At 41.2% G+C, this 17,107-nt stretch overlaps 1 protein-coding gene across 4 annotated transcripts in view; it reads left to right on the forward strand.

Annotated features, from left to right (window-relative positions):
- The first annotated feature begins 272 nt into the window (after positions 1-272).
- Positions 273-17,107, forward strand: part of PIK3C2A (phosphatidylinositol-4-phosphate 3-kinase catalytic subunit type 2 alpha) — a 50,276-nt gene continuing 33,441 nt past the window's right edge. For 2 of the 4 annotated variants that reach the window (XM_074543368.1, XM_074543371.1), the window contains exons 1-2: positions 273-410; positions 11,663-12,837. In XM_074543368.1, the coding sequence (XP_074399469.1) occupies positions 11,728-12,837 (1,110 nt within the window). In that variant the 5' untranslated portion in view covers positions 273-410; positions 11,663-11,727. Of the gene's footprint in view, positions 411-6,647; positions 7,332-7,733; positions 8,337-11,662; positions 12,838-17,107 lie in introns of those variants that run through there. The other 2 variants (XM_074543369.1, XM_074543370.1) reach the window with 2 other exon arrangements.

Below are 17,107 nucleotides of genomic sequence, written 5' to 3' on the forward strand. Positions count from 1 at the left end.
GCCGGTGGCCGAGGAAGTCCATTGTGTCCGCGGCGCGGCTCCAGCCCCCCCGACGGACGCTTCTGGTGCGTTGGGCAAGTTCCCAGTCATGCCGAGCATTCTTGGGAAGATCGGCCGATAAGGGGAGGAAATGACGGAGAGTCACCCCAGCGCCACCCGGCCCCGCGGCCCCCCCCACGGCCGCCCCGGCGGGACGGGCTCCCTGCGCGGGCCGGGCCGCGGCGGCGCTGCGGGCTCAGGTGAGGCGGCCCCGGGGCCGGGCCCAGCGCGGTGCCCGCCCCGCCCCGCCCCGCTCCGCCCCGCCCCGCGCGGCCGGGCGGAAGTGAGCGCAGCGCGGCGGAGCGGGGGGAGCTGCCCGCAGCCTGGAGCGCTCCCGCCGGGAGCAGCAGGGACGAGGGGAAATGGCCGAGGTAGGCGCGGGGAGCCCCGGGGGTCGGGCTGAGCTGCGGGCCCCGTGCCGTCCCGGCCCCGCCCTGCCGGGGCCGCTCGCTGCGCTCCCCGCCGTGCCCCGCTTCGCCCGCCCCTCCCGGGGGTCTCCGCGACCCTCGGCCTCCGGGCGCTGCTGCTGCCGCCGGCGCGGCCCTGGCGCGGCCCCGGTGCTGCCCGCGCTGCCGGGCGGCACCTGCGAGCGGCGGGCCCGGGCCCGGGGGCAGCGCTGTCCGCACGGCCCGTCCTGTCCGGTCCCGTCCCGCGGCTCTGCGGGCTCCCCGAGCCGGGCGGCGGCGGCACCGCCTGCGGGAAGCGCTTCCAGCCGGGATCTGCGCGTCTGGAGCGCTGGAGCGGCGCCGCTCGGGGCGCGGACCGTCCGCAGCCGCTGCCCGCGCTCCGCAGGTGCCAGAGGTGCTGTGTGGACCCGGGGCTGCAGTCTCCGGGCGGCGGGCAGCTGTCACCGGCGCGGAGCGGGGAGCTCGGGAGGTGCCCGCGTAGGGGGCACCTTGGCGGTGGCTGCAGACACCCAGCAGGTTTAGGTCTCCTTTGTGTTCATCACCTGCTTGGCTTTGGACGGGGTTGGCTCGGCCCGGGTTGGTGCGTGGCTGCGGTTCCAGAAAAGTTGGATGTTTACAAAGCTGATCCCTAAACAGCTCTGTTGTTTCCTCCGGGAGCTTTGCCGATATTTCTAGTGATACGCGGAAGTTTGTGAGCACCTTGCTGTTCTTGGCTCGGTCTAGTTTATTATTCTGTATCAACACAATAAAAAAGGTATTCCTGTACTTTTGTTAGCACAAGTAACCTCCCACTTCAGCTATGCTGTTGTTGGGGGGAGGATGTGGTAGCAAGATGCAGTTAAAAGCATTTGGAAGAAAAGGAGATTATTCTGGTGGTCTTTCTATTCATTGTATTACTTACTACAAGCCTGGAACTAGAGCATAGCACAGTTAAACTGATTTGGGCTAAAGGAAAGATGCAGAGGTTTTAACCAATAACATTGCATGTTTAATGCGGATCTCTTCCCAAAGGGAACTGAAAATGTAAGAAAAAATGTCTGATGTTTGTTCAAGATGTTGTGCAATACTTGCTTTGAATATAAGCTGTGTTCAGGAGTAGTAGCGATGGATGATTTATGAAGAATCCAAAGGGGAAGCAGAAATGGGGCAGGGGAAATGAAATCAGACAAAAGTATTTTTTATATGGCTTTGTTGGCTTTGAAGGCAGTTGTGTGCTTCATTCTCCCAACACTGAGAGTGAGCCTGTAAAAAACTTTATGTATCTGGGAGGAAGAGAAGTTGCTTAAATTGGCCTCACTTGGCACATTTGTGGGAGAAGGAGAAAGGGATTATAATTCCCACCAAGTTATGTTTGGTTTTTAGGGTTGTGTTTGTTCTTTTGCAAGTTGGAACAAAACCGGTAAGAATAAGGGGACAGTGAAAGAAAGCTGTGTAAAATAAAGGCAGAGGGAGAGAAGGCAGGCAGAAATGACAAAAACTGGAAGTTAAATGACCTTTTGGGGAGAGGATCACAAGCCAGACAAGCAATAGGTTATTTAGTCTCATCTTCTTAAATGGTGTGCTGTGTTTGAATATTATTTTACGTCTCTTAGAGATGCTTGTTTATGAAAAACACAAAGAAGATCTCTGGAAATATTTAATATTTTGATTGATTTAATAAAATAGATTTGTCTTAATTACAGTGCGTTAGTAACTCTGATTTATGTACTTGAGGTTCCTCTTTCCTGTGGGTTATTGCTGCCATCTCTTAGAACTCAAAGGTTCATGAGGACATATAATCATTGTATGGAAATTGATGATTTAGTGATTTTTATCTGATTTGAGTTGCTCTCTGTGTGCTAACAAACAAAATTGAACACCTTAAATGGAAAATTATGCATTTCAAGATGTCAAGTGAAAAAAAATATACTGATTCTGTGTTCCTTTGTTTCATGCTTCTCAAACGAAATTGAAGCTGGTGGTATTTCTTACTTAGTGTTGCAGTTGTATTTGCTGCCTAGCTGGAGACACTTGGATTAAAAAGTTGTTTAAGGAATAAAAATGCTGAGGTGATGTTTTGGAAGGCTTTTTTTTTTGTTGTTGTCTTAGGCTTTGATGTGGGACCAAAACCAGACGGTATGGGGTTATTTAGAAAAATGAATGCTAGATTTGAATTTTATTAAAGCAGGATTGCATGTTGTTTGTCTGTTAAACTCTTGAACAATCTTGAGGCTGCCTTATGAGAGCTTCAAAAGTTGCAGTGAAGTAACATTGGTGGGTAGAACAGTTGAAGTCCAACACTGACATGACTAAAATTGATAAAATATAACATCAGTCTTAAAGACATTCAGGTAAAGATCTTCCAGCTTTTTTGTTTTAGAAGTATTGCCTTTTAGTGTCTGCAGTCAGTACAGAAATTATTTGTTGGTGTTTATTTGTTTTCAGGATAATACAGCAAGTTTAAAAATGAGAGAGTATTACACAAATGTAAGTTGTTTGCTTTGTGGATGTGTAACTGTGTAAACATATCGTTCTATTTTAAGTAAAACATGTGGATGTGTAATTAATTGCCAGAACCAGGGTTCAGTCTTTATCATCAATAAAATTAGTCATCTAATACAGCATCATCCAGCTCCTTTGTAGGTGAGGAGGTTGGTGTGATGTAACTTTGTGAGAAGAAAGGTGAAGTTGTTTCCAGACTGGACAGGGAAAGGAAGGAGGAAATCTTTCAGTGTGCCAGTAATGATAAACCTCACTTAAGCTGTAAAAATTTTAGAATGAAATGCTTTCGTCAATGCTCACATAAAACAAGTTATGAGAAGCTTTACTTCAATCTGTAACTTTGTAGAAATGTGTTACATACTGAAAGTGTTTCCTTAGATTAAGCTGTCCAGGTGATGGTCGCTTCAGAGGGAAGAAATGGAACTGGGAGGGAGAAGGTATGTCTGCATCTTTCCTGGAACTTGTAATTTGAAGTTACAAACAAAACATCACTTACAAAAACCCAGGCACAACTTGCAGTGTGTAGAGTGTGAGGAGCTTGTGCTGTTTGTGCTAAGGGAATGTCACTGGTTCAGATCTGGAGGTTGTTTAGTGCATGGTGACCCAGAGGAAATAACTGAGGTTGTGGTTGATGTTTGTAAGGACTGATCAAGAACAGGTCATCAATAACCAATCTGATCTTCTGCTTAGGATGTAGTCACAGCAGAGGAGCAGAGTGAGGTGTTATAAGGTGGGAGCTGGAAGTTTACCTGAGTTCAGCATCTACCTGAACAAATTGCTGATGAAGACTCTTGATAAACTTTTTCATCTTAGAGAAGTTACCTCAGGATTCAGGAAGTACTTGAGTGTCAAATTAGTGGAGACTAGAAGGGTATTTTGAGGAAGTGTTTGTGTTGGTTTAGCTTTTTCCCATTTGCATTTCCAAAGCCACCTTTAGTGACAAGATAAGGATGAGATGAACCTTTGGTCTGAGTGTAGCGACCCTGTTCAGTTCTCTACCTGTGTACTGTACAAAAACCAAACCCAAACAAACGCTGTAATTGTTGAATCAATACATGTGATAAGCATTTAGTATTTTCTAATGGATAAAGCCCAGAGGTACACGTGAATGGTGCATTTTTTCTGTCAATTAGTAATCAGCAATTCTGCTCAATCTCCTGTGAATATGAGGTGTGTGACTAAGAAGCATCTGCTGGTTATATCTGAAACTGTGCAAGTTTCCTGCCTGAGGGGAAGCTCAGCTGCTGAAGCAAGTGGTGGAAATAATTTGGCTACTGCAGCAGAGTTGCATTAGGTTGGATTGGTAGGGTGATACTAATACAGTGATACAGAGTTAAGTGTGGGCACTGCTGAGGTGTCAGTGTTTCCTCCCCATGGATGTTTTTGATGATGTTTTGTTGAAGGTGTGTGTTGTGCACTGCTGCACAGTGAGTAAAATAGGATCTCTGTGGGGGAGGATTGTTTTCATCTCCCTGTGCTAACAGCCTCTGTGCCTTGCATCATGAGCCTCCTGCATTTCGCTGTGTTTGCAATGTTTTGTGATATAGGAGGATGTCTGCAGGGCTTACTTCAGGCACATAATTTAGGAAAAATTGGTATTTTAACATGGTCCTCTCCCTAAGTTGCAAAATATTATAGAACTATATGCAAGATGTTTGGGGATCTCTGTTGTGGTAATTAAAGCAGACAGTACAGATGTTTCTTTATTCTTTCTCTGTTTTTCCTACACTAGACACTTTCTATGGTTTTGATAAAATTGAATATGTAGTTTAAAATATTGTCTGTCTTCTGTTTAGTACCCCTGGGATCAGGATTAATGCAAGTACCAGTTTATCTACATGCTCCAGCTAATTTGTTATGCTCTACTGGGGTCAGGCCCCAAACTGCATGAATAACTAAGGTCCTTTCCAGCCTTAATTGTTCCATGAAAGTGATATTCCAGAATAAAATTACTTTGCAAGTCGGGAATTACTGCACCAATTATTCAGCTGGGAAATCAAAATATTTGGGACAATGACCTCGCTTAAAGAATGGGGAAAAGCCAGCAGCTGATGTTGATTCTGTGTGAAAGTTTGTATTGCCTGAGTGTTTTCAAGTAGCCTTTGAAAAGTGGGATTGGTGGGGGATTGTGTACGTCAGGGTGACGTGGAGAAAAGACCCACTTAGGTGTCTGTAGAGCAAAGGAACCAGTGCAAAGGTTTTAAAAGCAGACTTTTAAAACAGGCGAAGTGGAATTGAAAGCATTATTCTGTGAGGAGAAACATTGCAACAGAACTAGAATTCCTAGCCTTTGTCAGACAATGAGGGTAATAAGCTTGGCTGTAAGGTATGGAAAAAACTATCTTCGCCAAGTGCATCAGAATGAGACAGCCTGGGATGCCATCAGTTTCATTCTTGCTCTTTTCTGGTACCTGCATCCAGAAAATACTGGGCAGGAACAGGATAGGAGGATGCTGTTAGAGAGCTGAGAACAGGATAGGGAGAAATACGGGGATGCAAGGTTTGGTGAGTAGTTCTACAGCTGATGAAACCCATGCCAAGCTTCCTGTTGATTTGTGTCTTCCTCTGATTGGCTTTAAGGACTTCTTGCCATGATTCAATCATTTGTAAAGTTTATCCTGGTGATAAATCTGCAGAGTCCAGTTATATGAGCTCATGCTACAGTTTTCTTGGAGCTGTGACACCCAGTATTCTTGGCAGGGTCAGGGTTTTTGTTTTTAGGAAATGTCCATGGAATTTGATTATCTTTATGACCCCCATCTCTTAACAGACCTAAATGGAGTACTGGTTAGGTTCAGAATTTGAGGGGAGGAGTATAATAGCAGAAATGTGCTGAGTAAGCTTTCAAACCTGCTGTACCAAATCTGCATGTACCCACATCTACTGATGGATGCAGTGGCCAGTGGTGCAGACCAGTGCAGGGAAGAATGTGGCCATGGGAAACACATGATCTGTGGGGATCTGGAGCATCATGACACATGCAGCCATGCTTTGTCTCTCTTGAAACATTGATCAAAACCTGAAGATTCAAATTTAACAGCAGCTACAAAGTGTGCCACTTCTACTTATGATCCTCTGCACAGTGTCTTGGGTGAAAATTGATTTCAGTAGTACATACATTTTTATAAGCAGTGAAACAGCTGAGGTTGGATTTTTCAAGGGATTTGTTGCTGATGTTGAAAGACCTTAAAAGCTGAGACTTCCTGTTCTAATGCTAGAAACATCCTATTCTTGCCTAGCCTTTGAGATCAAAGGTTTTGTGATGAAATTGTACTTTTTAGGCATAAATGAAATTTCAAAATCAGAGTGAAGAGATGCAGTTCCTGCTTAGGTATTTATGATCTGAATTATTTGAGCAAAACAAATGAAATTAGTGTTGGTTCAGGGTTTGTGTCTAATTAAAAATTGCAGCTGTGTTTGAGCAAGTGAAATTGTCCTTGGAGGTTCTGTAGATATGAGCTGAAACAAAATGTATTCAATTTTCTGGCTAACTTTGTTAATCTCATTTGTAAGGAGGCACTTGCTAATTGTAATAAAATGACTGGATTAGAGAAGCTACTAAGTTTTTAGTGGAAAGATAGTGTTAAAGCTATACAGTTCTATCACACTGACCTTTCAGAACTGTTTGTTTTTGATAAAATTCTCAGTTTAAACCTAACATTATTTTAAAAGAATAACAGCTTTACTTCAAGAAGTCATGCACTTCAAGAAGTCATGCCATGAGTATGTGCTCAGTTTTTTTTCTCAGTTTGTAGCAATCTGAATGCATCTGGCAGAGAGGGCTCCTGAACATCAAAGTTCCTGTGACTTTTTTGTTTCTTTTTTTGCTAAGGAGTTTTCCTGCTGTGGCAAATGTCTGGCTATGAATTCCTTTGCAGATGATTAATATTTTCCACAGTATTTTACTGCTGTCATATTTTGCTAAGTTTTCCCTGATTTCCCATAAAACTGCTACTGTCTCTGGTATGCAGGCAAGATTTGTTAATTCCTAAGTTAGCTATGATCCAATGTGAGGCACATGCTTCAAGTATTTTTATTTTTGGTTTCTCTAATGGCAAAATAACCTCAAAGTTACTTTGAAAATTGCACTTGTTTTGAGGAAGCGCTGGCTACTGTATGCCAGAGCCTTGCTTTATAAGGAATGCAGGAAATGGCCTGACTTGTTATCATTGCTTCTGTATTTAGTGCTTGGACTCCAGGGAATTCATGTGCACTGATTTCTGATAGCTATAAAGTACTTCTTGTCAAGAAATTAGCAAATAATACTGTGCTTGCGTAGAACAAATTATAAATAGGGTATTACAAGCCTTGGGTGCTTTTGAAAAGAAAGCTGTGCAACTCATCTGGAATAGAGAAGAATGGTGACATGTACATGAGCAGATGGTGAGATTACCTCTGTTTAAGGTAAAACGATTTATGTCTGCTGAAGTCATCCCTTGCTCATTAAGATAGGAAACTAATTTTGATTTTGGGAGTCTTTGTCCTGGTAGAGATATAATGTCCTGTATTGGTTCCCTGAAGCTTCTTACCAGAAAACTATAAATTCCTTATTGGAAAGAAATTTCTTCATGCTTCCATTTTATGTATTTGCTAGACTAGTGCATATATTTTTTTTTTTTTTAATTTAAGCCTAAGTGAAAATGTAAAATTCATTTCCATTCCATGTAGATGCTTTGATCTGAAGGAGATGGTCAGGCATCTTCCAGTTTCTTGGTTCTTGAGTATTAATGCGTTCTTGCTATTTTTTTTTTTAAGAGTATTTTATTAATTTGAAAGAATGAGTGATGTGCAATACTCAAAATTGTATAGCAGTGCACAGGTACTTGAGTGATCAGTTTAACTTTAGGCTCTAAACACATTTATATAAAATTGTTACCAAGGAAGTGTTGCTCTTGCAGAAACCCTGCTAGACTGGAGCCAAAGGGCTTTGCAGACTCCTGTGGGGTCACAGCTGGTTGAGAAGGAAAATACTGCTCCAAATTAGGGAAACCTGACTGCAAGAGACATTACCCTTGCTCAGGGTTGGGGTTTTAGACCCACTTTTAAAGGAAACAGGTGATGTTCTGCTAGAGCAGTGGAAATGTCGTGACTTCACCCAAATATGAATGTGTCTGTTCAATTTCAAAATTAGGGGGCAAGTAAGCTGTGTAGGGATCGTTTTATTACTTCTGAATTTCTGTTATAATCTCTTCAATGGCTTCTGGCTTTCATTTAAAAAGAAATGAAATGTTTCTCACGTTCTTTGAGTGCTTGGCAAGAGGAGGGCTCTTGAAGGTGAGCAGATTGACAGCTGAAAACTGATTATTACTGTTACTTAAAATAGTGTGCAGCAGTTCAGATGAGAGCACTCCTAGCTCTGTAAAGATCACTTCTGGGTCTTCAGTGACCTCCAGTTGTTGCAAACTTCTGGTGAGTTGCTATAGCTTGGTCAGTAATGGTTCAGGATTCCAGGATTTGAATTGAAACTTATTTTTCTGAGTGTTTGATTCCCTGCTGATAGATGATCCTGATGGAATTTGCCCTTCTCTTTGTAAATGTTGGAGAAGTTTAAATTCTTCTCACTCTCTGCCTTTGAACTTAAATGGCTGCAAAGTGAGAGGTTCAAAGTGAAGCTAAACTTACATGAAAAAGTTAACTAATGCTGCATGGTTAGCATTTAAAAGGAGATCTATCAGTATTTTAGTCATGCTTATGCCTAGGGTGCTTTTCTTTTGATGTGTTATATGAATTTACTGCTTAGAACTGGCATGCAGGATGAATTTTTGCCAAAACTTGCAATTTCATAAGACTTTTTTGTATCAGTTTTTTTTATGTCAAACTGTTTGAAAAAAAACCCCACAGTCTGCTTATGAAATTTGATAGAAATTTATACACTGACTTTAGGAGTTTCCCAAGGACAGGACTTAAATACAGCAATCCCATTATGTGTATGTATGCTGTTGAGGCTGTCTTACAAAGAATAAGGCTGGAATTCAATTTTTCAGATAACCACTAACAATAACCTTCTATCTTGAGTGCTGGAAGTCACTGGATTTGTCAGTGCAAGTGTGCTGTCATAAACTGACCGAAATACAGCCTGCAATGTGAAATTGTGAGATAAACAAGCATTTACTGCACGGCTGGCGTTCTCCTGATGCTGTGGATGAAGGTGCTGTGGTAGCTGTGCACCGTGTTTCTCAGAGCTCAGGAATGTGAGTTTATCTGCAGTTGTGACTCTCCTTGTGAAGAGGAGACTGCTTGCTGGTATGGAGATCAAGGCCATTCAGCAGACAAATAAGCCTTTTTTTTTTCTTTTAAGAGCTGGCTGTTGTTTTTATATAAATACTTTGAAGATCGTATAATTTTTTTTTCATCTGCTAAAGAAAAAAATCACTTGTAATTGTCAAGCAGCACCTGAATGAATTGATAATCTTGTAAGTTGTAGCCCAAGCAGTTCTGAATAGTCTCAGAAAGTATGTTTCTATTTTATTTTTTTTAATAAAGTTCAGGAAAAAGCCCAGCTGCTCTTTAGAATCCTTAGGCAACAGCAACACTCTGAAAACTGCAAACTGCACTTCCTCAGGCTGCTGCTTCTTGGAATTCTTGAGAGGACTTTGTAAGTCAGGGTGTTCTTGCATCTAAAAATCTGACATAGCAGTTTAAACCAGCTGTAAGTTAATGAAGAGATTAAAGCAGCTTAGCTTCTAGACAGTCTGAGAAGGTGGTGTCAAGTATATGAGATGTCTCACTAGGATATTATCTGTGGCTGTAGGCTTAGACCATCTACAAAATACACAGTACATCTTCAGCAGAAGCTTTAGTACAATTGTCCTGCTAACAGGAGTGTACTGAATAATTGAAGGCCACATTTGTGCCATTAATGGGACCAGAGGCCTACATTGTTTATTAAGGAAGCCAGCAAAATAGTTTTGGAGTTTTAAAATTTATTTTCTGATTGTGTTTTATGCTGAGCTCTGGAGATAGGCAGCAGACAGGACAAGACTTATTCCTAATGGCAATATTTATGGCTTTAATGGGTGTCAAACACTGCAGCTTCATATGCTGTACGGAAGAGGCTCTGGTGTCAATTTTTTTCTGTAGACTTTGTCTGTGCTGAATATTTACATCATTATCCTGTGCCTTGATTCATACCTGTAACTTCCAAAGTTCCTCCTTAAGACTTTATGCCCCAGGACTTGAGTTGTGTGGTTTTCAGGGTTTTATAGTTCTGTTAGTCTCTCACTGTTTCAGTCTTTCTGAAGACATTGTCTATAGTGTAAATCTTGTCTGTAACTGTAGCATCATTTCTGATTTAATTTTGCTTTGTGAAGGGTTTCACTTGGATTTGTCTTCAGACTGAGCTGAAATGTATAGAGCCTCTTATAAAGATGTCTGTCCTTCACACTATAAGCCATTGAAATGAAGTAGATAAAACAAAAGCTTGGCCAGACTTAAAGAATTTAAAGAATCTGTTCTAAATCTGAGTCTTGCTGTCTGTGTGGGGAGTCCAGAGAAATACAGTCACTTTGTTTGAAGCACATCTCGCTGGTTTGATTCAAGAAGGGGGAAAAAAAAACCCTATCTAAAGTCCAAACCCTTCTAATGGGTGTGAATTGAAAGAGAACATAAAGAATTTTGAGTTATCTGCCTTATTTGCTGCAGAGAATTCTTAATTTGTAGATTGTTGCATGATTTAAACCCAGAATGATTTCCATCTACAAGGCTCATCTAGTTCAGTGAAACTGTGTTTTAATGAGGATTGCTGATTATGTAACCTTCCTAGCAGAAACTCATTATTCCTGATTTTTATCTTGCTGCTCAGTGTGCATACTGGCTGTTGCTGGAAGACATCTTATCTCCTGAGCTCAGACCCTGCTTTGTGCAAAAAGCTGCAGAATAAAGTCGAAATAATGCTGAAAAATAATGCAGTTCTTGTGGTAATCTCTTGCAAGATTATTTTAATAAAGAGTCTGCATAGAGATTGTGGTGAATATGGGAAGTTGTATCATAGTCCTAAACACAAGACTGGAACTGGAGAAGTGTAAAATACCATTTTCTTGGTGGTGGCCTTAAGCAAAAGTGACCTTTTGGAGTTTCTTTCCTTACCTAGTAGTGAATGACACTTCCTGTAAAGGGCTGTTAAAGAGATTAGTCAATGAGCAGCTGTACTTAAATGGCTTCTTTTGCTTGTCCAAGAAATATCATTTCATAAGCATTATTTTTAAGAGGGTAAAGTACAATATTTTCCGAAGGAAGAGAGGTCCTTCAGTGTCATTATGACCATTACAATCATGGTACAGCAGTTTGAAAGGTCTGGTTTGCAATCTGGTGAAGTAAGGTGGAAGTCCTCTAGATAATGTGCTTTATCAATGCTGTATTTGTGTAGTCCTTAGAATGACTTCTGCTCCCAAGGCTGCACCTGTGTGATTGCTCAACTCTGAAAACCGCTACGTACCTGAGGGTGCCCCTTGTGTGCCTTGGGTCTAGTGGGGCAAAAAGCAGCCAAGTGCTTACTAGCGCCAGTGGGCAGAGTGAGAAAAATAAATGGATCTTGCATAATTCAGTGACCGTGTATTTATTTGTGTGGCTTCTTTTGAAGTTTGACACTCCCTCCCCTCAAATAAACAAAAATTGGCCTCTTCAAAATTTTACATCCTGGGTTTCTGAAGGATGTGCAACTCAGCTGGTGGTGTGTGACAGTAGTTGTCCATGTATGATTTGTTGCATGTGTTTCTAATGTTTATTTTCCTTTCCAGGTCTGCTGAATCCGCTCTGAAGCCAAGGGTGGGCAGGCAGTGCAAGGGAAGTGTTGCTGCTTTACATGGACACCTGTTCGTGCGGCATGGCCCAGATATCCAGCAGCAATGGATTCAAACAGCGCTCCTCACCTTCTCTGTCAGTCCCAAGGGCAAAAGATGTGGACAAAGAGGAGGCACTGCAGATGGAAGCTGAGGCATTAGCCAAGATGCAGAAAGAAAGAGGTGTAGCTGGTAATAAACAAACCTTTCATTCTTTGAGCAGCCCCAGACAAAAAGCACAGACTCATAACAAGCAGGACCATGATCTCATGGTGTTTCCAGAGGCTGATGCCAAGAGCATGGAAGATAAACTAAGTACCATTGACATAGAGAAGCTTACTCATGCTGAACTAGAGAAACTGCTGCTGGATGACAATTTTGAATCTAGTAAAGTACCTACATTACCAGCAAGTCCTATTTTGAGCCCATCTGTATCTTCACAATTTTATCTTGGGCCCACGGGTCAGAGGAGACAGTGGACACCTGGAATACCAGCACCTGTGACATGCACTTTACCTCCTATTTACACCTCAGCTTCTTACACAAAACAGACTGGTATGTTTCAGAATGGATTCCATCCAAGTATGTCGTCCTACCCCCCTAGAGAGCCTATTTATCTTGGTCTTCCTAGACAGTCACAATACATTTCCTACCCCCTGGCAGCTACCACACCTTTCCACCCACATGGAAGCCTACCTTTCTACCCTCCAGTGCTCACACCAGAAATGGCAAAAGTATTTGACAAAATTGCAAGCACTTCAGAGTTCCTGAGGAACGGCAAGTCGAGCACGGACCTAGAAATGACTTCCATAAAGTCTGCAGTGTCCAACCTGCCCGCCTCGGAGAGCTGTGGGGATGTCAGTAAATTCGACTGGCTGGATTTGGATCCTCTGAGTAAACCAAAAGTGGACACTGTGGAGACTCTAAACAAGGCAGAGGGTGATGGAGAGAGGCCTTCAGGTATGACTGCTAAAGATCCGTGGGATGCTGTTCTGTTGGAAGAAAAGCTGTTACTAAATTGTCACCTGGAAAGAAAGGTGAATGGGAAATCTTCTGGAGCCACAGTCACGAGGAGCCAGTCCTTAAACATGAGAACAACTCAGCTTGCAAAGTTACAGGGCCAAACATCACAGGTATGTCAATCACTATCTTGGAATTGCAGTATAACAGTAAAAATCAATGACAGTATTTAAAGACACTTTAAGGTCTGTTATTTATTTTATGTGTATTACTTGGCTTGAGCAGTGTCCAAATAATGTGATGTTATGGCATATGTATTAGTGCTGTTCAGAAAATTGAATATAACTACCAAATTATCTCCCAAAATACCTTTGCCCTTGTGTAATCCTTCCATACTTACTGAGAAACAGAAATAATACTCAGCACAATTAAATGTCTAATCATATTGATAAATATTTCAATTTTATGAGCAATTCACATGATACTGTGAAATAAAAAGGTGGCGAGCTAAGCACTGAAAGTTTTATCTTGCCTTGTACAAGACCAGGGTAGAAAGCTTTCCTTCTGTGTAGAGATGCTGGACAGAACTTTTGGTTATACTGTGCTGGGTGGTGGAGTGGCTGTTGGGTCAAAAACTCTGTACTGCTCTAGAAGAGGGCAAACCATCTTTGTGTGATGTTACTTTCATCAGGAAGGGCAAAAAGATGTTTGGGAGATTATTCTCTAGGACCACTTTAATGAAATATTCAAAACCAAACTCTCAACAGGAGCTTTAGTTATGGCACTCCTACCTTTGAACATGGAGCACATGCAGTTTGTGTCAAAAGCAAACTGAGCAGCAGGTGATCAATACTGTCACAGCCTCACCTGCTTAATTACACACCATTGGGGCATCCTACTTTTTCACAGGTCCAGTAAAAGAAATGTAAGTTATTTAACTTATTCTATATTTTTTTCTGTGATAATTCCACCACAAAAAAATACCCACATTGTGTTTTAAAATATTAGTCTGCTCACTAGAAAGTGGAAATGAATACTTCTGGGTATTGGGGTGTTTTTTGAAGGACTAAAAGAGAAGTGGAGAAGTTTTCAGTGGAAAAGCCAGCACCCTGGCAAGTGTGGTAATGGCCAAAAAAATTGTATTTGGAGGAACTGGTTAGAGAATGGGAATTAAACTGTTTGTTTGCTTTGGAGACTTTGGTTACAGATGTTTTAAATCTTACGTGTTGTTTTTCTAGGTGTTTTTAATAGGCTAGGGACATGCTGTAAAAAACCAACTGTTATCACTCAAGGATATTTTCCAAATAATTCCTTATATCTTCCCTCCCCACCCCCAGACTGGAGGAGGTTTTTTCTCAGAAATAGGAATATTTACTAGACTGTGGCCTAAAAAGCTGTCTAAATTTCCAGTGAAGTGAAATTTTTGGCCCCTCATTTGAAGGGTTTCCTGTTTTTTTTTGGGTTAGGTGTCAGTATTCTGGCAAAACTTCAGTAGAAGGCCAGTGGAGAAGTAATAAAAACCACCCTGAAACCCAAAAAATCCATTTATCTCTGGTTTTGTGCCATGTGTACAGCTCTTGGGTCTGACTTAATTTTTTTCCCCCATTTGCTGTTGAGCTGTGATACTTTAGCTCTGTTATTTAGTAGTATTTGGAGAGGCATGTACATTTGGCTCAAGCAGTTTGTTCTCAGTTTGCTGTGTCACCTGGTGATGTGTTTGTCAGTCTGTCAGTGCTGGGTGGTTGGCTGTAATTAACTCCTGGCTAATAACTGCCCTGCACTGGAGCAGTGCTTCTCAGGTGGGGTCTGTAGGAAGTGATGTTTGACTGTTGCTGAATGAAATCTGGCTTTATGCATTCCAGGCTTTTTCAAGAGTGTGGGATTTCAAAGGGTCTTTCCTGTTGATAAGGTCCAGTCTCCTGCTATTTGCATGTCATGTACTGACTCCTGGTTCATAAATGAAGTTCAGGCTTTGCCTTCACATGTGGTCTTTTCTTCCTGCCACTTTTGATTTAAAGGCTGCTCCAGCTCCTCCTCATCAGTCATCTGATTTTCAGCACAGTACATTTGTAACTAGCTCTTAGCAAATGTTCTTCTTTCAGGACGGAACAGCAGGTACTTAAGATGAAAGAATGATTTTGATATTTACCTCAACATGTTACAAGAGATGGTGACTTTCTGTCAGCTTTCACTGCAGGCTCTGTGTGAGAGCTTCTCTTTGCTTTTTTATTTTTTTGAAGATGACTTATGAGAATTTTAGCTCTCTGTGTGAGAGCACAAGGTACCACGTGCCTTGTACATCAGCAATAAACCCTCATGACAGGCAGGGCCATCCTTCTTGGTACATTTATTTATGATAGCACCACAACATCAATTAATTTTTAAGTCACCATCTTTTTCAAACAAGTTCTTAATTTGTAGCAGACTTCTGCAGTGAATGCCCAATTGAAGGTTTGAGATTTACTTTCCACTTGTGCCCCTCCAGACACTCCAGTTGTAGCCTGTGTTATGAAGGTGGGTGATGATACAGGACTGTGAGTTAGCAGGGTTCTGCTGAGTTATTCAAGAAGAAAATAAATAGATTTAAAGATTAATCTCTCAATTAGAGATCCTTGAAATATAACCTGGATAGTCTCTCTTTTACCTATCCTGTGCTTCTACTTTATTTTCTAGTTTAAATAATTTTCTACTCAATATAATAGAAAGCTGAGTTATGTGGCCTCTATTTTTTACAGTTCTCTTGTATTTTACCCCATTTACCCTGGGTTTATATGTTCTTCAAAGTATACTTTTAAGTCTTACATCTTAACTGTGTCAGGATCATTCCCCCCAAACCCTTCCTGAAAAACTCAGTCTCATTGCCCCTTTAGAAAAAAATATTAGTATTTTGATTCTATCAAAACTTTTGACTATCTATCTGTTTAATGCCTGAATCCATGTATTGCTTTGTTTTGGTGAAGTATCTATTTGTATCTATTCTTATTATTGCCTATTTTATGTATATATTCATGTTTGAAGTAACTATACATTTAGTATTCCCCCTTAAATACTTCAGTGTTTGTCACTCATTTCTGAAAGCAGAAGCATCATTTTGTCCTCTTTTATGTGTTGTTTTCTCTTGCTTTCCACAGAGCTGCTGAGTATTGTGACTTTGTATACTCATGGAATTTTATTTAACTTGACTTTTGTTAGTTTATTGGGGTTTGGGTTTGTTTGTCATTGTTCAGATTAATTGTATTTACAGATCACTTCTATTTTTGCAGCCTGTGCTGACATTAATTATTTATCTCGTTTGGCCTGAAGTCCTTTCTTTCAAGTTATTTCCTGTTTGACTGATGATAGCTTTTGCACCTCCTAGATTGACCCAAGTGGAAGTTAAATTAAAATTCTACTTGTTGCTCAAAACCCATCTGACTCCAGTGGGTTTAAATAGAATTCTTAGTTTGTCAGAGCTTGTTGTCCTGAAATTATTTTCCCAAAAGTGATGAAAAATTAATGTTGAAGTTCAGCTAAAAATAAGGTGTTTGATGTTCTTAGTTTTCCACCAGGAGCTCTTTTCCATCATTACATATTTGTAATAACATGAGGTTTCTCTCCTTAGCCAAGTGTGACCCTGAGGTGAACCATGGATAACCAAATCTGGTTTTTAATTTGCTCATTAGATTAGAATTTATTATTTACCCTGGCTAAGCTTGCATGTGTTGACATGCCTTGTTAGTTCCCCAAATTTTGAATTTAACAGTAGAATAACTTGCAAATTTTTCTGTAAGGAATTCAGAAGTGTCACACAGTGGCATAAAGTGGTGTTTCATCACTGGTGTGACTTTATTTAAACAGGCCCCTTGTTTAATGCTTTCATCCTATTTGTAGTATTCCTTAAAGAGTTTTTAAATCGAATTTAACATTTGTAGAAGCAGCTTCTTGATGTGCAGTGGCTGAGTTTGGTGTTGAGTGCCAGCCAGCAGGTGATGAACCTTCATCATAGGTGTTTGCCTTTCCCTGGGTTTGGTCCCTGCCTCTTTCCTTGTGATTGTTGGTGGTGATGGTGTGCAAGTGCTTAGAGTGTGTTTACTAGATACAATTGCACAGGTTAGCAGGTCTTGTGAGGTTGCCCAGTATTTTTATGTGATAGAACTTGTCTGAGATGTTACAATAGAGTAACCTGTTTAAATTTAAGGTATTGTGCATGCTCCTGCAGCTCATTTCAGTTTTGTGGCTTTGCAGCTTCCTGTTCTAATTGTCTCCTGTGGTATGGCTAATCCCCAATTACACAGAATTTGCCCTTTTGACTGATCAGTGTTCATGCAACCAATATTTTAGCTGAAATAATTAGGTTTAAGTGCAATTCAGGTGGCAATTATAGGTTGTATCTCTTCCAAGTTTATGCTGTACTGCTTAAAGTTAATTTGAAGGGAAAAAAGTGCTTGAAGGAAAAGACTGACA

Source organism: Zonotrichia albicollis, chromosome 6 (assembly GCF_047830755.1).
Source record: "Zonotrichia albicollis isolate bZonAlb1 chromosome 6, bZonAlb1.hap1, whole genome shotgun sequence".
NCBI classification, from domain to species: Eukaryota; Metazoa; Chordata; class Aves; order Passeriformes; family Passerellidae; genus Zonotrichia; species Zonotrichia albicollis.